Source organism: Apiospora marii (assembly GCF_038362585.1).
Source record: "Apiospora marii strain CBS 49790 chromosome Unknown utg000014l_segment0_segment0, whole genome shotgun sequence".
Lineage (NCBI taxonomy): Eukaryota > Fungi > Ascomycota > Sordariomycetes > Amphisphaeriales > Apiosporaceae > Apiospora > Apiospora marii.
In genome coordinates this window covers 272,001-290,803 of record NW_027117385.1, presented here as the reverse complement: position 1 = coordinate 290,803, position 18,803 = coordinate 272,001, and the positions used below count along the sequence as shown (strand labels likewise).

The 18,803-nt window shown below is 56.5% G+C and overlaps 6 protein-coding genes across 6 annotated transcripts; 2 read left to right on the top strand and 4 right to left on the bottom strand.

The window, feature by feature from the left end:
• Positions 1–2,985: 2,985 nt before the first annotated feature.
• Positions 2,986–3,749, top strand: PG985_016273 (uncharacterized protein; the record flags this gene model as incomplete). Its single annotated transcript, XM_066836039.1, has 2 exons — positions 2,986–3,024; positions 3,054–3,749. 2 exons carry the CDS (start codon positions 2,986–2,988, stop codon positions 3,747–3,749), a joined length of 735 nt encoding a protein of 244 aa, XP_066676055.1.
• Positions 3,750–4,363: 614 nt separating this feature from the next.
• PG985_016272 (uncharacterized protein) lies at positions 4,364–5,352 on the bottom strand (the record flags this gene model as incomplete). The annotated part of the gene is made up of 2 exons (XM_066836038.1): positions 4,364–5,085; positions 5,292–5,352. 2 exons carry the CDS (start codon positions 5,350–5,352, stop codon positions 4,364–4,366), a joined length of 783 nt encoding a protein of 260 aa, XP_066676054.1.
• Positions 5,353–6,424: 1,072 nt separating this feature from the next.
• Positions 6,425–8,406, bottom strand: PG985_016271 (uncharacterized protein; the record flags this gene model as incomplete). The annotated part of the gene is made up of 5 exons (XM_066836037.1): positions 6,425–6,959; positions 7,039–7,204; positions 7,265–7,510; positions 7,570–7,813; positions 7,876–8,406. The coding sequence occupies 5 exons, from the start codon at positions 8,404–8,406 to the stop codon at positions 6,425–6,427; spliced, it is 1,722 nt and encodes a 573-aa protein (XP_066676053.1).
• A 1,450-nt stretch (positions 8,407–9,856) lies between these two features.
• PG985_016270 (NADH-ubiquinone oxidoreductase B18 subunit) lies at positions 9,857–10,298 on the top strand (the record flags this gene model as incomplete). The annotated part of the gene is made up of 3 exons (XM_066836036.1): positions 9,857–9,887; positions 9,948–10,072; positions 10,194–10,298. 3 exons carry the CDS (start codon positions 9,857–9,859, stop codon positions 10,296–10,298), a joined length of 261 nt encoding a protein of 86 aa, XP_066676052.1.
• Positions 10,299–12,099: 1,801 nt separating this feature from the next.
• On the bottom strand, positions 12,100–13,782 carry PG985_016269 (amidohydrolase; the record flags this gene model as incomplete). The annotated part of the gene is made up of 3 exons (XM_066836035.1): positions 12,100–12,884; positions 12,953–13,005; positions 13,079–13,782. 3 exons carry the CDS (start codon positions 13,780–13,782, stop codon positions 12,100–12,102), a joined length of 1,542 nt encoding a protein of 513 aa, XP_066676051.1.
• A 1,234-nt stretch (positions 13,783–15,016) lies between these two features.
• Positions 15,017–18,788, bottom strand: PG985_016268 (uncharacterized protein; the record flags this gene model as incomplete). The annotated part of the gene is made up of 2 exons (XM_066836034.1): positions 15,017–16,798; positions 16,860–18,788. The coding sequence occupies 2 exons, from the start codon at positions 18,786–18,788 to the stop codon at positions 15,017–15,019; spliced, it is 3,711 nt and encodes a 1,236-aa protein (XP_066676050.1).
• Positions 18,789–18,803: the final 15 nt, after the last annotated feature.

Here is an 18,803-nt window from a genome sequence, read left to right as displayed (position 1 = left end):
CGACAAGATATCATTTCACCAGGAAAATAGTGACCAGTTCCGCATCACGTGCCTGCACTTGTTTGATTTCTTGGCCCTTTCCCCAGACACGTGCTGCGGCGGCGGCTACCTGCTTTAGATGCAACACCACACACAGAGCTTGGCTATCTCTATGTATTCACCCTACACCGAGAGATGGGTGCTCAGCCGGAAGATGGCCTCTGCTTTTGCTTCCTGTGGGGAAATATGTAGGTATGGTCTTGCACTCCCGAATCGAAAAGCCCCCCATCCTCTTCCTCTTCCTCGTGGCTGCTGGTAGCGAGCGACTCGCTAGTCGCGAGGGGTCGGTCGGCAGGCCTTCACCGCGGATCGGCAAGGCGGCAGCGACAGCCCACTGCGACGTCGAAGCTGGCAATTGGGAGGATGACGGACGGGCGTGCACGCGGCGGGGCTCGGGGAAAGGGGGTTTCAGGAATCGGATATGGCCGTCTTCACGATATGGGAGCCTGGGCTGGCTCTGATGGGCTTTCGTTCGTCGTCTTCGTCGCGTCGGTCGCGTCCCCAGCCGGCCGACGTACGCCAACCGGCCGTTTCCTGCCTTTGGACGATGTTGTGGTTGGTCTCCATACATGTACATGCATGCGGCTACTGCTGCTTGGTTGGTGTCCCGAGCCAATTGACTGGTTGCTGCCGATGCTGCTACTGCTGCCCGACCTCTCCTCAGCCCGGTTCCTCCCCCTCTGGTTCGTCGACAGCGAAACCGACAACCGGAGTGGGAGGGGTGGCGGGATGCAGGTAAGTATCAAGCCACACGCACGTACACGTACGCACTGACAACAAACGATATGGCGCTCATAAGTCGGTCGGTCGGTCGGTCGGTCGCTGCCATTCAATGAATACTTATTACTCAATTAATCTCTAGATTGTATGTTGCATACACGATGCTTGGCGGGTGGGTGGCACGATGCTTTTGGTTTATTAATGGAAAGACAGGGTATGCAGCAGTTGAGAAGAGATGCAACAAGCTCGTGTATGGTTTTGGAAGGATCGCGATACCGTCCGCCTCTCCCCGGTTGAAGTCAAAGAATCCTGCCAAACCATGTTGGTCACCATGGCACGTCCCGCTTTGCGTTTTGCCTTCTAGGTTCTCTCCTGTTTCTATCGCAACGATTGATGGACGTGAAGCAGTCGAGAGCGACGAGCTGGCTGGTTATGGATTTGAGGAGATGCAGCCCTCTATTGCCTGCGACCGCGAAGTGCAGTAGGCAAACCAGCCAACCGATGGATCGGGTCACCATCTTGCTAACACCAGCCCACACCATCCGGCACATCGGAGCATATCGATATGATGTGTGATTGGTGATGAGCGGCAGGCGGCATACGCAATGCAGTCACCGAAAGGAGACGGCGGCATATGCAGGTCGGAGGTGTGGAACAGCCACCCCATATGAGCCGCACGGCTCCTTGCTCGCGGGGGTCGGACAGCACATGTGAAGCTAGGAACCTGTGGGAGGATTATATATCATCAATCCAACTTTCCACAAAGGTATTCGTAGCAGTCAGTAGAGACGCGCGCGGGCGGGCGTCATCGTCATCGTCAGCCCCACGCACAAACGCCGGGACGTATTGATCTACCGCAAAACGAACTCAGGGAACGGGCTCTGTTCAGTAAACATCATCATTGAGCTTCGATCAGTAATTCGTTATGGAAATCGGATAACCCGTTTGAACGCTTTCTTTCTGGAGGCGCGAAGGAATGTTAGGCTCGGTACATGGTTCAAACGCTGGTGGGTGCGGAAGGGGGGCCAGAAAAAGCCACTGATGCAAGCCATCATATAGAGTTGGGCTCCTGCTTCCTCCTCCGCGCCCCCGCAAGCCCGCCACCGCAATCGCAATCTACAGGCGTTGCGCCCACGAATTTCCCCCAATATCCAAGACGTAACATGTTCCTTTTTTTCTTCATCAAAAATCCGAGCGCAAATGTCACGATGGAGCTAGAGCGATGGTTTGACACTGGCAGGAAGACACCGCTTGGCGGCGCGAAAAAGCCGTGCGACGTCGGATATGGCTGGTAACCGACGGACGGCCCAGAGGAGAACAAAGAAACGGTGGAGATAAAGCAGTAGGTCAACTCGTGACCACGAGCCGGTAGGATGAGGGGAAGAAGCAGATGGGGAAGCCCTTCTTAGTTTTGGGCCGCAAGCAAGCTACTTACTTGGATGCAGAACAGTCATGCAATGCAAGACGCAGCCCGCGCGGGTTTTTGAGCATATTGGCTGACCTACTCCGTACCTATCTACCTACCTCCTTACGCAATCAGCTGGCCTGCCTTTTCCTCCCACCCACCCAGCTAGCTACCACCAAAAGCCTCCTCCTGCAGCCGAGTGGATGGGGAGATAAGGACTGGGGGAGGAGGGGAAAGGTGAGAAAAGGAAAAAGGCGGACGGCGGCGCTCCTGCAGAACTGGACAAGTTTCAATTCTAGTTTTCTTCCTGAGCCTCTTCTTTTCTCCTTCTTCTCCTTAAGCTTCGCACGAAATCCAAGTGGCCGGCTCGAGCAACCAGTCCTCGCTCGGCATTTGCTATACCGCGCATCCTGGCGATGCTTGCATAAGATCCCCCGTCCGCCTGTCATTTCTCAGCCTGGCGTCTCAAGCGCTTCGTGGGCGTTGCCAGGGAAGTGTGTATGTGTGTGGTGGCGTTTGGGTCCCCCCTACGACGTACGCAGCTAGCTGTCTGATGTTTGTCATTTGTGAAGCAAACATCCCATCATAACAACAGACTCTTCCCTAAGCCAGCCACTGCGGCTCATCTTCTTCTTTTCTATTCAGTTCTCGTTCTTTTCCTTTCCTGTTCTCGACGTGGTGTGTTACACTCCCCTCTTATAACATCCGGTGTTGTCGTCGTCGGTGTTGAGGACAAACGGCGACAGGGGCGAAGACACAAGAAGAGACAACGCAGAAGAACACAACAAGGGGACACAATTAGCCGACACACCCTTCCCGAGATGACGACGACGCTCTCCCTCTGCCTCGAGCTGGGCATGGTGCTGCTCATCTGCTCCTCCTCGTCGAGGTCGGCCTCATCAGCACGACGCTGGGCTGGCTGCGCGGCACCGCGAGCGCGGGGTTCCACTTCTACGACGGCGTCTCGCCCGACTCGGACATGTACACGCTGGCGGGCGAGCCGGCCAACTTCTTGATGACGCAGGTCTACGTCGCCCTCGCCGACGCGGGCGGGGCCGCCTTCCTGCTGGTGGGTGCCGGCGGGTTCCTGGCCCTCTGGGCCCGCCGCCGCCACCTCCGGCTGTACAACCGCCACAGCTACCACCTCCGGCACACCTCGTCGCTCCGGTCGCAGACGCTGCTGCACTGCTACTACGCCTGGGTCGGCCTGCAGGTCCCGCTGCTGCTGTTCACGGCCGCGACGCTGGGCTACGTCTACAACGTGACGGCGGCGCGGCAGGGGCAGGCCATCCGGATCGAGGCGGCCATGCAGGCCTCTTCGAATAGCGGCGGGGCGGACCCGTACCCGCTCGACACCTGGACGCCGCAGAGCTGGTTCCCCGCCGTCCTCGGCCTGGACCTGGTCGAGAGCCGCGGCGACGTGCGCGGCGCCGTCAGCATCATGGACGGCTGGTTCTGGAACCTGTGTCCCATGCTCGTCATCCAGCTCGTCGTGGCGATCCTGGCCATGCTGGAGCTGGTGCAGTGGCGGCGGGCGCGGCAGACGCGGACGAACCACGAGATCAAGCGGCTTTCTCGGGTTTGATTGGGGAAGGCACGGTTGCCCGGTTACGATGGAGAAAGAAAACAACCATAATCAGGCGCAACACACAGGCGCCTACACCTACGCAGTATTGGTCGCATATTGAGAATGAGCCGTTGGCGACGATCTGTATTTGGCACGCGATCATTGAGCCTTGTCTGAGAAGAATGCAGCCATTAATGTCGAGCCTGGGGGCATTCCACTCGAGGCCCATGGGTTATCGAAACAGAATGTTCGGATCTTAGAAGAATGAGAGGAAAGAAGAAGGGATAAGGGGCATGGTAAAAGCATGGCTACTGTTTTAGTGGTGACACGCGAACCACTTGGCTGGCATGCCCGAGCACATGATGCCTCGGAGCTGGAGGTCATCGGCCCCGGTACGGAGATTACGATAACTCATTTCGCCGGCGTAAAGGCGTCTATATATATGATCGAGGTAGATCAGTCAATGACAAAAGCGTTTCCCATCGTTTATGCAGATACTCTTGCATCTTCTGTATTTGTTGAGCCGTGCTGCTCGGGCGACCTGGGAGACAAGTGGCCACCACGGTGTCTGTGTCTATCGGAGGCGCCAGTCCGTCAGCTGTAGCCGTAGCGTAGCGCGGGTCTCTTTTCTTCTAAGCAAGCCCCAAGCAGACGTCCTTGCCCGACGACCCCTGCCAGTACTCCAAAACACCCAGGAGCCCCCGGAGCCGCACCAGCGCGCCCGTCAGCACCAAGACGTGCATCAAGTTGTGGCTCTGGCCGATGTAGTCGAACGTCCCCGGGAACCAGCGCTCGGGGACCCTGGCAGCGTAGACGGCCGAGCCCGCAAAGTTGATGACGGCCAGTCCCAAGAAGCTGTCAAGGCTCATCATGGCGTTGAGGGCCGTATATCCGTACAGGACTAGGCCGTGGGCGATGGAGGCGAACAGGCTCGTGCCGAGGAACAGGTACAGCAGGAATCGTGTCGTGCGGTATGCTGGCTGCCGAAACATGGGGCGCAGGGTGAAAATGCCGCACCCGATGGCCGTGGCGGATAGGAACCCAATGTAGGCCACCTCCAGCCCCTCGTGGCAGTTGAAGGCGAAGTGGGCTCCCGAGACGCCGGTCCCCCACAAGACGAGCACGATGCCCAGATGGTCCAGCTCGTTGCCGAACTTGTGCATTCCAGGGCTGTGGTCTGAGAAGGTGTGGAAGAGAGTCGATAAGGCAAAGCAGACTACCACGGCGAGATAGTAGACTCCGAGTGCCAGGCTATCTCCCAACGAGGCATCAGGATAGGGGCGCTGGTACTTCGGGTGATCGAGGAGGCACCATAGAAACCAGAGCGCGCCCAACAGGTGCGACCAGATGTTCACTGTCGAAGGCTTGACTTAGCAACAGGCCAAGATGAGGGAGGCTCTCGGGGAGCAAGTCAGCTCACTAGTCTCGTTATGCACCTGGAATACGCTCTTCAGCGACTTGGAGTGGGAAAAGCTCGCAGTGCTAGGGGAATCCTGTCAGTTGATTCATGTTTTTGCCCTCTTTGGGACAGTTCCCCTAGACCAAGCTCAAGCGACCTACCGGTATCCTGTGAGAATGCGATCGTTATCGCTGTGGATGGAGACCAAGCCGGTGTCAGCATGGCGAGGGTATCGCCCACATCAGCAGATTTGTTTTGGCACAGTCGAACGAACCGTTGCCATGGCACTGTAATGCAGGGGAAAGCGCAGGTGTGTTAGTGAGATGCTCATAAAGGAGCCGTCGGAGACATACAAATCTCGCTCCAAGTAAGTAATCGCCGCTTGGCCAGGTTGGTACTGGGTTTTAATACCATCTTAGCCGACTTGTTTGGTGTTAGGAATCGAGTAACGAATTGAGTTTTGTTTCTCAGTGACGAATTACATGGTTAAGCGCCGGCAAGGTTGAGCATGCGACTTCCCCGCATTCAGTTAGTTGGTGGTTGTATTTCTCCTACGACTAAATGATACCCCTGCTACTATACCCGGCCCAGATAACCCCATATCTGCTTTTTGTTCATCTATATCGCAACACGCAACGCCTCTTGATCATGTCAACATAAATGCGCGGCTGCCAAAGCAGGCCATCACGGCCGAATCTGCATCGAGCGGTGCCAAGCACTGACACCCGCGGTTGGAGGAACCCGACTCGAAAACTCCTGCCACAGTCACAAGCCCATGGAACCATTGACCTAACTCTGGGACGTGTCTAAACGCAGTGACTTGCGTCGCGCCGCCAAGGCTTTCCCACTGAGTCGTTGCTCCCAGGAAGCCAACCCCGGCTTTAGAACGTCCGTATTTCCAGAATGTTTTCTTTTTACCCAAATACATCTGAATAGATCTGAGTTGCGCGTTTGCTCAAGTGTGCAGGGAAGTGGGATGATTTGACATGGGATGAGTTCCGCCTGGACCGAAGCATGGCCAAGCCCCTTTCAGCACCCACGGCAATTGCAAGCATGCGCAATGCAAATCAGCATCAGCATTCCGCCGACCATGATAGACCTGCTTCACTTCTCACATTCTCTTGGCATCGCAGAAGAATAGTGTTGCATCGTCGTGAAATTGTATACATTATGAAGTCTCACATGTAGAAATATCGTTATGTAAGAGTCATATGTTCGAACGTAGTCCGCCAACGCCAACTCCCGCACCTCATGCAGCAAACATCGACCGAATTCCAATTAGACCATCAGAGCATCAGAACATCAGGGTATCTTTATGCCCCATCTCACCCCTCGTCACCCGCCTCTTATTCCCCTTCCCCTTCCCCTTCTTCCCCTTGCTCTTCCCCTGGTCCTGGCCCTGACCCTGGCCCTGACCCCCCTTATAAAAGTCCCCAACCCACGCCGTCATCTGCTCAATCTCAGCCCGCATGGCCGCCTGCACGGGCGGGTGCACCGCGTTCCGCAGCAGCAAGTCGTTGCAGTGCCGCGAGCCCTCGATCAGGATGACGGGCGCCTGCGCGTTGCCGGCGAACGGCCCGCCGGGGCGGAACGGCGACGAGACGCTCGCGGACCGCCAGGGGTCGAACTCGCCGTTGGACGTCAGCACGCGCGTCGTGTTGGTGTAGAGCCAGCCGCCCGTCTCGGCGTTGAGCGCCTCGGCCGTGTCGCCGTTGGCGCTGGCGTACGTGTACTGGCCCTCGCGCGGGAACCACAGCTCGCACTGGCGCTGGTAGTAGCTCGCGTTGACCAGGCGGGAGAAGAGGGAGGGCATGCCGGCCGGGGCGCCGCTGAAAGGAGGAGATCATGGTCAGCGGTTTGCCCAAGATTATTATGGAGAGCAAATGATTGAAAGAAGAGATGGCTTACGTCTGGTAGTAGAAGAAAGGCTCGTTGCATGTCATCCAAACCCAGGTTCGGCCCACCGTGTTCTGGGGCGAGTAGTCCTTGAAGGCTTGCATGGAGCTGTCGTACGAGTTGAAACACTGGACGTTCATCTTGCCCTTCCAGTCATCGTAGCCGTATTGCTCACAGTCTAACAAAGACAATAGTCAGCAGGGACTTCACCAAAGCCTGGAGTTCGGTGCGGACTCACATCCTGGGAGGTACGATTTCTTGTACCAGTTGGCGAAGTTGGGGAGTGCGTTTTTCAGCCCCACCCCTTGGTCGCCGTAGGTATAGCTGGCATTGGTGAATGCGCCCTCGATGGCGTCGCACATCTGGTAGAACTTGGAGTAGCCCGAGTCGAATTGGATACTTTGCCATGCCCAAATAGGGGACGAGATGGCACTGGCGGCGTCGTTGTTCATCTCGAGTTCGTCGAGAGCGAACATCTTCTTGACTGGCACCCACGGTGTTAGCGACCGATCTAATCAAGGCATCCTATGCCAATGTACTTACGCGCGCTCTTATCCTCATCCGAGCCTTGCATGAACGTCTGGTCCACATAGTCGATGATGGCCGAGTAGTCCATACTGCAGTTCCTGGGCATGCCTTCTTGGATCGGCGAGAAGTACTGCCAGTAGTCGTATATGGCTTCGAGCGGACCGCTACTTCCGTGGTATGCCCAAAACGTGCCCGGAGACAACTTTTCGATCCAGACCGCTAGAGCGCCAGGGTAGGAACCTCCAGTGAAAACCCAGGGCTGGTAGAGTCAGCAGCTATATCGAGTGCGAGTGCGCCAGCCTTCGGAATCGAATCGCTTACCGCTTGCGGCGCATTGGTCTTGCCGCTGGGGTCGAACGGCAGCTTGACGTTTCGCGCAAAGTTGACGAAGTCGGCCACGCTTTGCTGCAACGTCAGGTACTGCAAGTTCTTGGTCGTCTGTTCGTCAAATGGGCTCGAGTTCCCCCAGTAGCGATGCTCAACGACGATGACGGCGCCGTCGACAGATTTGGCGTACATGCCGGTAAGGGCCTTCTCGGTCAGGTAGCCCGTGTAGCCGGCAGCAGCGACCTCGCCTGGTGTCATGATGACAACGGGGGACCCAGGACCCTTCCAATTAGTGGCATTGTACCAGAACGACTGGGAGAAAGTGCCGACACTGGGATTGTTGTGGTCAATATACTGCGTGAAGGTGCCAGTGCCGGTCATGGGCTGGGCATCATCCATCAGGTTAGTCATCTCGTTGTCGGCCAACTCGAGAGGTTCCATCTTGGGTGCCGGCGGGAACAAGCCAAGAGCGGCTTGGAACCACGCGGCTCCCGTCACAAGAGACACCAACAAGGAGCTCCTCATCTCGGCGGCAGACTCAGCCCAGCAGATGTGGTAGCAGACGGAAGAAAAACCAAGTCCAACGCGATGAAGGGTCGGTGGGAACCGCAGAGAGCCAGACCTACCAAGGAACCCGAGGGTGCACGGGGGGATCACATAGCTTATAAACTACCTACATACTTACATACTTGCCCACAGAAGCGCACAAGGCGATAACGGTCCATATGGAATCCCGATCCTTTTTGCGGCATGTGCCGGGGCGCTCTGCAGACTAATGTAGACTACCTGCGCTGAGACTCGACAGAAAAACGCAGCATCGATGCGACTGGAATGCAGCCGATCGGCACGGGGATTATATCTCGCCAAGGGCCCCCAAAAGGCCAATCGCCAGGCTGCCCGCGTATCTCGAGCCGGGGTGGCCAAGAGATAACAAGCAGACGGCCGCGATGGCCCGAAGGGGGAAGTAGGTAACATCAGATTGCCAATGGACGGTCCCACCACCGCTTCAGTCCGGAAGTTGAGTTGACGGTTGACCAATGCCGCAGGAACCGCTAAGCCGCTTGTAGAAGGTCCGAGTGCAGCGAGTACAAGGGCACTGCAGTGTCTGGCGAGGCGGCAGGTGAGTTGGGGCATCTGACGAAAAGTGTAAAAAAGGAAAAGGAAGGTCAAGATCTAGATAGTGTCATTGTCACGCTCTGCGCTCTGCTAGGCGAGTCAGCATGCCCATGTGTGCGCCCGTCGGAGTCAGTAGATTAGAAACTCAGATGCGGTTGGATGGTGGCTGGTTATTGTCATCATCGATTTCCTTGCCCGGGAGTCCACAGCAGCACCCAATATCCAAAAGCTCATCGCGACTTCGCGTGTTTCGATCTGACTTGGTTGCAAGAAAGCGAATGCCGTAAAGCCATCGATGGGTCTGCTATGTGCAGGTAACGGTGCCGTGGCAAACAGCATGCATTTCTAGAAGCAGGAGCGGGAGACAAGCACGGCCGTTTTTGGTGCTCAGGAACGACTTTGCGATTTTCCAGGATGCTTCAAAGGACATGACTGGTAAACACCAAGTGGATGCAAAAATAGATTCGGCAGCTATAGCAAAAATGGTACGCAAAGTCGAACCCAATTGACTTCTTGAACTGGCCGGGGTTCAAACAAAAGAGGTCTCTCACGTCCATCAATGCTGGTTGACCTCAACTTTGCCCGTGTCAACTGCCATAGCATAGCTCCAGCCACAGCAGGCGAAGTGGGGCCCACCCTACAGCCTCAAAATCGGCAATTCATTCCACCGCCGCCGGCCAATTGGACGACCCCGGGAGCTAAGGTGCCTCCAAGCGGATATGCGCCATTGAGGTTCAATTGGCACCGCGAGCGAGAGAGAGAGCTTTGAAGCCATTGAACGACGTCTTGACGACAGCGCCATCGCCAACCCAATTCACCCCGCCACCCCGCAACGAGCACGTCTTTCCGACCAGCAAACATGGCCGGAAGCTCTGCCGAGTCTCTGCCCAGTAAGCCATGCGCCCCTCTCTCTTTCGGATCGACGACGAACTGACTGTTTCTTTCTACAGAGGCGACCCGCGAGGAGATGCGGGAAGCCAAGCTGCCGATCCAGTACCGGGACGGCTGCGCGAACCTCTTGATCCCCCTCAACAAGTGCCGTCAGGATTCCTATTACCTGCCCTGGAAGTGCGGTGTACGTTTCATTCAATCACACAGCCTCCGGTCTCCCGACCCGACCCGACGAGCCACGAGGAACCGCGGGGGACACTACCTACAGGATGATCGCATGCTGACAGTTTTATTTACCAATTCAGGACGAGCGACACAGCTACGAGAAGTGCCAATACGAGGAGTTCAAGCAGCGGGTGGTCAAGATGAACGAGCTCCGAGAGGCCAAGGAGGGCGCACGAAGCAACTAGGCCGTTACCCCCAACGGCCGCCGCGGATAGATGGAAGGCGGCAGGGAGGGAAGAGGGAGGGGAAACGACCTTGTACATATAGGCCCCCGCGAGAGCGGAAAACGGCGAAGCAACGACCGCAATTGATACGAATAGAGATCACCCGCTATGTCCTGGATCATATCTGTGCTGCCTGAGAGGTTTTGGGGCCATTGCCTCGAATATTTGCAAACACTCTTGGTGATGTGATTCTGCTACTCTGGAGGACATACATGGACTCTGAAGTGGAGCGTTTGTTTACCTTGGAGGAGGGGGCGAGAGGGCAGGGCTAACTACCTGGGTATACGCCCTTCCATCGAACGGATTCAGATTCAATTTGAAGCAAATCCGCCGGGACTGTCACGGCCCGGGCAGAAGCTTCTGCCGAATGCGCCAGCCTGCCAGGCCCGCATGGCTGGGCCAACAAAGAACCAGGATTCCGAGGGCAACCGACATTGGGCGTGAGCCTTGAGCCGTGACAGGGGACCTCTGGCCTCGGGGCCCCCAGACCGATGTTGTCATTTCGGAAAACCACCGTCTGCGTGCATGTAGGACTGGCTTACTTGCCAAAGTCCACGCGTAGGCCGAGGGCGCTGGGGAGGAGAAACACAGATTTCCTGGTTATTCTCGGATATGGACACACGACTCCGATTTTTCAGAACTCGTGAATCGGGACAAAGACCTCTGGCCTCAAGACACTGTGGACAAGCCGCTTCCAAGTTGCCAATATCAACCCTTGTACCGATTTTTGTCACGTCGGAGAAACACGTGGATTTGAGGCTCGCGAGACGAACAGTGCCTGAAGGTGCCGGGGAGGAGGATGTCGCAGGTTTTCCGATCATGCTCGGATATGGACAAACAAACCGCACGAATTTTCGTATACATGGATATCTACATACTTGCCCTGCTGGCAGTCAAGAACAAGGTACGTCGACAAGTGTTCCGGTCAAGCCGAGCTTGTGCCCACAACTGCCTTTTTCACCCCATGAATTCCTTGACATTGGCTATTCGGAGAAGGAAAAGAAAACTCCTCATGGATCATGATGTAGTTGATGCCGTAAACCTTGCATGGTGCGTTGTGCATGCTGCCGGACGAGCCGTCCAAGTCGGCCGATCATGCCAGCCCAGATCCGGGATTCAAATCCGGGCACGCATCTTCTCTTTGGGTCTAATTCCGAGAGTCAGTACAGGCATATGCGTATCTCCGCAGGTACGTACTAAGATTCTATGAGTTAGGTAGACAGAACACAAGAAACAAGCTTATTACCAAGATTGAAGATCGTTCTTTAATTAAGTGGCCTCCTCTCCCCCTACCTTCCCCCCTTCTCGGGATTTAAGAATTTTGGCAGGTGGCAGTTGGCAGGAGATACGGGTCTCGGGAGTTTTTCTTCTAGAATCCCAGCCCCCCTGCTCCCTGCTGCCAGCCTACCTAAAATCAAGAACTCGCTGCGACGCTGTGGGGTAAGGACAAGGATGACCAGGACCAAACTTTACGAAATCGAGGAAGCAGTGTTTGGGAATCATTATTCTTGTTATTATTGATGTTTTTAGTTATTATAGTAGGTAGTAATTGACTAAGCAAGTACCTAGTCCGATCATTTAGTGGTATAATCGTAAGAATCATAAGAATCATGACGGAACTTGCTGTTTGGCAGCAGCCGGCAGCGGGGAGCAAGCAGGGATGCTAGCTAGGTACAGTGGACACGCATCAATCCATTGATTGGCTGCGCTGGCCAGTAGCCGCCCCTTTCTTCTCTTCTGACTTAGTTGACACGAACGACGCTTAGTCGAACTTGACGCCGTATCCATCGTTACCCGCCTCGGCAGCGGCAACGCCCTTCATGATGTTGACCTCTTGGGCGCGGACGTAGGGGGCGCCGGACGAGGGGAACTCGCCGTCCATGGCGGGGATGGGCAGGTCGCGCCACGTGGCCTGGATGCGCTGGGCGCTCTCGAGCAGCTTGTCCTGGACCTTGGCGTAGTTCTGGGCCGTGAGCTTGCCGTCGCGCTTCGCGAACTTGCCGCCGACCATCACGTGCTCCAGGTCGCCGGCGTTGGCGTGCAGGATGACGGCGGCGACGGGGTCGACCCAGCCGAGCAGGGAGGGGGTGCGGCCGTCGTAGACGAGCAGGTCGGCGACGGCGCCCTCGGCGATGACGCCGATGTCGTCGCGGCGCAGGGCCTGGCCGCCGGCGCGGGTGGCGAGCAGGAAGGCCTGGTTGACGGACATGGGGTCGTTGGGGGGGATGGCGCCCTGGTTCAGGACGTCGAGGTAGAGGGCGTAGCGGGCGTGCTGGAGCCAGATGCGGGCCTGGGTCGCCATGTCGGTCGAGTAGGTGAAGAAGGTGTCGACGCCGAGGGCCATCTGGTCCTGCACGCCGTAGTGGATGCTGGGCTCGTGCGAGTGGCCGTAGTGCATCTCCGACTCGGGCGTGTTGGAGATGTACTGGTTGCACGAGTGCAGCAGCTCGGCGTCCTTCTCCGTCATGAAGGAGCCGTGCGAGAAGACGACGGGGATGGTGTCGTTGAGGAAGCCCAGCTCGTGGAGCAGCTCGGGGCTGTTGTTGGCTGTGGCGGAGAAGACCCGTTAGCTACTGTGGAAAGGGGAAAGGGGGAAGGGGGCAATAGAAACTTACTGGACCAAGGACCTCCCAGGTAGTGGGCCGTCATGGCGGAGATGTTGTACTCACTGCACCACCAAATCCGTTAGCTCGCTGTCCGATTAAGGGGTATTGCCAGGCAGAAGAAGGAGGGGAACTTACCGAGCAAGAGCCATAACATCGACCGTCTCCTGGCCGTAGGGGTTGGCGTAGAAGGAGTCGTAGGCCATGGCGGGCGTGACGAGGGTGTCCTTGGTGGGCACGTCCTCGAGGACCTGGCGGAAGTTGGCCAGCTGCTCGGGCACGCCGAAGTTGGTCACGTTGTGGAAGGCGTAGGCCCAGAAGACGCGGGCGCCGCTGTCGACCGAGGCCTGCAGCCCCGCGCGCGACGTCTCGTTGGACCAGGTGTGGTGCGCGTGGTCGAGCGAGGTCGTGGTGCCCGCGTTGAGGGCCTCGTACAGGCCCGCCAGCTGCCCGATGTAGACGTCGTCGGCCGTCATGTGGTCGCCCGCCACGAACTCGCCGAACCGGTTGAAGTACTCGGCCAGCGACGTGTTGGACGCGATGGTCTTGAAGCCCGTCTGCCAGCCGTGGCGGTGCGTGTCGACGAAGCCCGGCGAGATGATCTTGCCCGTGCAGTCGACCACCTCGTGCGTCGCGTTGTCGGCCGCCGCGGGGATGGCCGCGCCCTTCTCGTAAACGCCGGCAATGCGGTCGTCCTGGATCAGGACGGAACCGTCGCGGACGACGTTGAGGGCCTCGCTGGCCTGGTCGAAGGCGATGATGGTACCGCCGGAAAGGAGAACCGACGAGGCCTGGGCGGCGGCCACGAAGGTGGAGAGGATAGCAGCGGCCTTGGAGGACATGGTGCCGGTTTGGGTTTGTCTAGTCTTCAATGTCTTGTCTTGTCTGGTCTACTGAAAGAGTGTAGTAGGAGATCAAGTGCTTGGCTGCTGAAGACTGAGGCGCTTGCTTGCTTGCTGCTGATCAGAGTAGCGAGACGGTTGATACGGGCGACCATGATCGACATTATATACATCTCTCTTTCTCTCTCTCTCTCTCTCACGAACGGAGTCCACCATCGGGATCTCTGGCTAACTAATGCTATGGCCATGCAGGCATGGTCTGTTCAATCCGCCATCTCCTCCATTTCCGCACGAGTAAAATCACCATAATCGCACTTCCATCGTACTACCAAGCCGATTGACTAGATATTGCCAAGAGCTATGGCCAGTTACTATAACTGAGTAAATCCACACCCACGGCCACTCAATCACTCAGTTAGCCTGCTAGCCTGCTCTGCTTGCCGTAACGCCGTAATTCCGCAATCCCGGTTCCACTGTATGCGACTCTCCCGGACCCTGAACGTATGTCCCTCGTGAGAATTTTCTGTTGTTCTGCGCTTTGTCCAAGCAACTGCTGCATGCAGTGCTACCTACCGCCGCACCGCATCCCACATCCACAACCGAACAACATTCTATCGATAATCAGACCGCAACATCGCCCGCACCTGCATAGCCTCAGGGGCCATCTCGCCTCCTCTTCGCAGCGCAGCATGCATGCCGGCATTTCGGCCGAGGTGGAGCTTGGCCTTGGCCTGCATGGACATCGTGTTATACCACACGACCGACGACAATTCCAGAGCAACTCTATTATAAGACCGAGAACTGCCGGGCGGGTTCGAGCGGGTTCGGTTCAAAGCGTTAACCTCCGGGTGGATAGAGCTGGTGGCATAGCGTGACGTAAAGTATTCTCTCCGCCGTCCAACGACAATCCGAGGATTTCAAAGCCTCCATTCCCGCATACTAACAGTTGCCTAATGACTTGACACTTGACACATTTCGAGGACATGGACATGGGCAAAACGGAAAACGGCATGATTATACAGGCAGTCGACTGGGGCCATCCGATGTATGGTTACATCCAGATGGCCCACTGTACAGATTAAGGTAGTAGTTAAGCTAAAGCTAAAGCTTGTTCGCTGCTTGTTAAGCGGATATTGTGACATGATGCCTTCACCAAGGGTCCAGCACTCTTCCCAGTCGCCGAGCTGATTACCTGATGCGGCCTTCAGAATCATGCATCCCGCAGAGCCGCCAACTAAGCAGTCCGACGAGACCTGACGCGATTCTTGTACACGGATGCCGCCGTCTGCGACTTGCGCTTTCGAACGGGTTGCGATGCATGGTAGGTGGCCCTTCTTCCGCTCTTGGAGGGCAGCTTTTCCGGTAGTTTCTTCTGAACCCACCTAGATCCGTCGGGCAAGGCCGACGAGGAATCTGCTGGTGCCCCTGTTTCATCTTCATCCTCTGCGGACCCCGACTGGGAGCCAGAGATCTGCTCTTCGTCGGATGAGGAGTCGGAACTTATCTCGACAACCTGTGTTCCGGGCGGAATACAATGCTGCAGGGATGACCTGGGCGCTGGGGCTGGGGCTGGCGGAGAGTTGCGCTGTTTAACAAAGGGGCTCGTCGACTTGGTTTTGCGGAGCACGGGAGGCGGGGAGATGTCGGATTCAACACGACCTCGCGAGCCTGGTAAATGGGGCTGCGACGACGCCAACATCTTTTCCCGCCCCATGTCACCCGCCATGGAGGAAGTATCGGCATTAGCCTTCGACTGCAGAGCAGTCTGGAAGCTGTCGGGGATAATGTTGGAGTCCTCGTCGTCTGCGTGCTGTTGTTCCGGCAGTTCTTGGGATTCTTCGTTCTCCGAGCTCAAGTCCGGTGGTAGGTGGGGCTGCTGGCGTGATTCCTGAGAACCGAACCACTGGGAGGATTTCTGCGAGCTTTCCCGGAGGGCTGTGCTCAACGAGGGCAACGAGGAAAACGATGCGTCGGAATCATTGCCGCCATCTTGCTCGAATGCCTCTGCCGTTACATCTGCTGCAGGAGGCAAGCTCGCTTCTCCCTTGACGGATTCTTGTCCGTCACTGATCTCCCGGCGATCTCTCTCGCCCTCTACAGTAGTTTTGAACGCGTCAGGGTCGTGTAAGTCCGCTGATGTGGCAAAGTCCGGTTGACGGCCGCTGTGCTCACTGCTGGCTGACGAGGGACGCCTGACCACTTTCGGATATGTCGACTTTGGTGTCCCGGTCAGTATTTCTCCATTCGTATCATTAAAATTGGTGGTTGGGACAGAGGACTGCTCCTGAGTAGGTGAAGTAGGGCCGCCATGAGGAGAGTCTGGTTCCATACCATCAGAAGCGGGAGCCGGCCAATCCGTAGCAGGTTGATGACTGGTCGGTCTTGGCTCGGGAGATCCTGAGACCCTCTGGCTAGAGCTTGTAATCTGCGATAAGTCAGATAACGGAACATTGATGAAACGATGACCTTGGCCCGGCTGACCATTGGAGGAGTTGGAAGGCCCCGTCATCAAGGAACCGTCTTCTTGGGTAGGGTGAGACTCCTCCATTCTGGACTCCGTATCCATGGTGGTCTCGAATGTAGGAAACGATGTCCCATCGCCCGCAACATCACGGCTCTCTGAAGCCTCGCCAGCCTCGCCAGCTTCATCGTCTGGGCTGCCCATGGTCACATCAGCGTGTCTTTCAGCCGATGGCGACTTTAACGGGTCTTGCCGAACCCTTGGTTCCATCATTGCAGTGTAGCCATCCATCACGGAGAAGCTAAGCTTCCGACGGGCTTCCTCTTCGGGGTCCTCGTTCTCCTCTTGGGCATCTTCATCTTCGTCGTCGGGGGCTTCGAAGCGACCATAGATACGTTTTCCGGTGTACTCGTCGTACTGCTTTTCGGGACGCTCAAGATGGCGATCTCTTTTTGCCAGGATGACTTCGAGCGCATCGTCCTCATAGACCTCAGTGATGAGACCAGTCAGATCCATGACCTGCGGTTGCCAATTGACAGCCTCAGACAGAATGAACTGCGGCAAAAATGTTAGCGAATGATTCATAGTGTCGGGTTTGTCCAGGAGTATTACTTACCTGTTTCCAAGTGATGACCATGCCGACCCGTGCCTGTCCCGGCTGAAGCTGCCTCAGTACGCTCAGATCCTTGGGCAGAGAGGGGAGGTCATCCAAATCAGAATAATGCGACTCGGCAATCGAGTGGTCAGCATGGGCGTTATCGTCTTTGTCTCCCTGCTGCTCGGGTTCAACGTCGTCGTAATTGAGCCGCAGGTTCTCGTCTTGGCTGCCTTTTTGGCCCTGATAGCTGTAGTACGATTCCTCGCCTGGCTGTACAGACTCGTCATGCTTCCTTTTCTTGCCGGCAAAAGTGGTGTCTTCTTCCTGATCGTTGTCAGCTGCCTCGATCTCCTGGGCTTGCTTCTTTGCCCGTCGGGACCCGTTCCTTCGCTGTTGTGGATCCCACCGCTGCTCAAAGGGGAACGGCGGCTCGCTCAGATCAACCCCTTCATACCAACATTCTACAGCTCGGTATTCAATCTTGTCGCGCCAGGCATCCGGGTCTTCTTCCAAGACTTCGGGGTCCGCGGTTGTATCCTTTGCCAGACTGCCTGCATTCTCAGCAGCACTCGCCTCCAATCGAGCGTTTGGCAGCGGTCGTACATTCTCCATAAGCTTAGCACGGAGGTTGCTCTCATCATCCTTTGTCTTCGGATTACGGAGTCCAAGAGCGCCGAAGAGCATACGACGGCCCGCACCCAGATCAACACGACGCCTCTTCTGAGCCGAAGTGTCTGGATCTGTCTCTTGACTGGCCGGTGTCGCAACGCTCTTGTCAGCAGAGTCCCCTACAGCAGGCTCCGGTGTGGATCGTTTCCCATGTTTGCGTTTGTTGCTCTTTTGTGAAATGGTGGTGTTATCTTCAACCTCGTTCACCTCTAGCTCGCCGTCTGGACCAACAACCGCGCCGCCAGAATTCAAGGCATCCAATAATGCTTTGCGTTTGGCTTCGAAAAGCTTTTTCTCCGCATCTTTTGTCGATTTTTGCGGTTCCGATTTAAACGCCGATTCAACCTGCGTTGAAGCCGCGTCAGGGGTCGCATCGGTCTCTGGAGCTTCCGCAGCCATTTTTTTGGTTCTAGCCGCGAGACGTCGCCTAGCATTGCGTTGCTTGGTAGATTGCTTTCCAGCGCCAGGTGGCACAAGAGTTTCGGGCTGTTGAGACTCTTTGGCTGCTGGAACGACCGTATTCTGAGGCGGTTGCGCGTTGGCACCACGACTGACCTGGTTTCCCTTGACCGTCGGCCCGCGCTCAACGTTCTGGCTTTGGCGACCAGAATCCTCTTGATCGGAATCAGAGCTAGAGCTATCACTATCGGACGAAGATGAAGAATCGGAGTCTTGCGCACCAGAACCGGGGGCGAAATCCTCGTCGCTGCTCTCGCCGTCACTATGCTCTGCATCGCTCTCTTCATCACTACTACTACTGGAATCTTCGTCGGATGAGGTATCTTCCGAGTCGCTATCCGATTTTGTATCACGCTTTCCACGAGAGGCAGGTTTAGCGTTGGGTTTGGCAGAAGTCTCTTCGGGGCCGCTGTCGCTGTCGCTATCGCTCCCGCTGTCGCTGCTTTCCGACTGGCTGTCACTACTACTGTCGTCGGATTCGCCGGCTGTGGTTCTCGATTTTGCAAGTGCGTCGCGGCTCGGCAGTGAGCTGTTGTTTGGCTTCGGATCCTCCTCAAACACAATGTGGTTCTCCTTACGACCCGCTTGGGGAGCCGTCGAGATAGAGCCAGGCGGGAGACCTTTGCGATCAAATTTCTTGACGTATTCATCGACGTCATCGACTTCAGCGTCGTCCTCGGCGTCATCCTCGGCGTCGTCCTCAGCGTCATCCTCAGCGTCGTCCTCGTCGTCGACCAGGCCAGCTTGGTCGTGTGGCTCGCCAGCGGACGATGGACGTTCTCGTGAACGTCGGTTCTTGGATGGCGCTTTTCCAGACATAGCATCTCCAGCGGC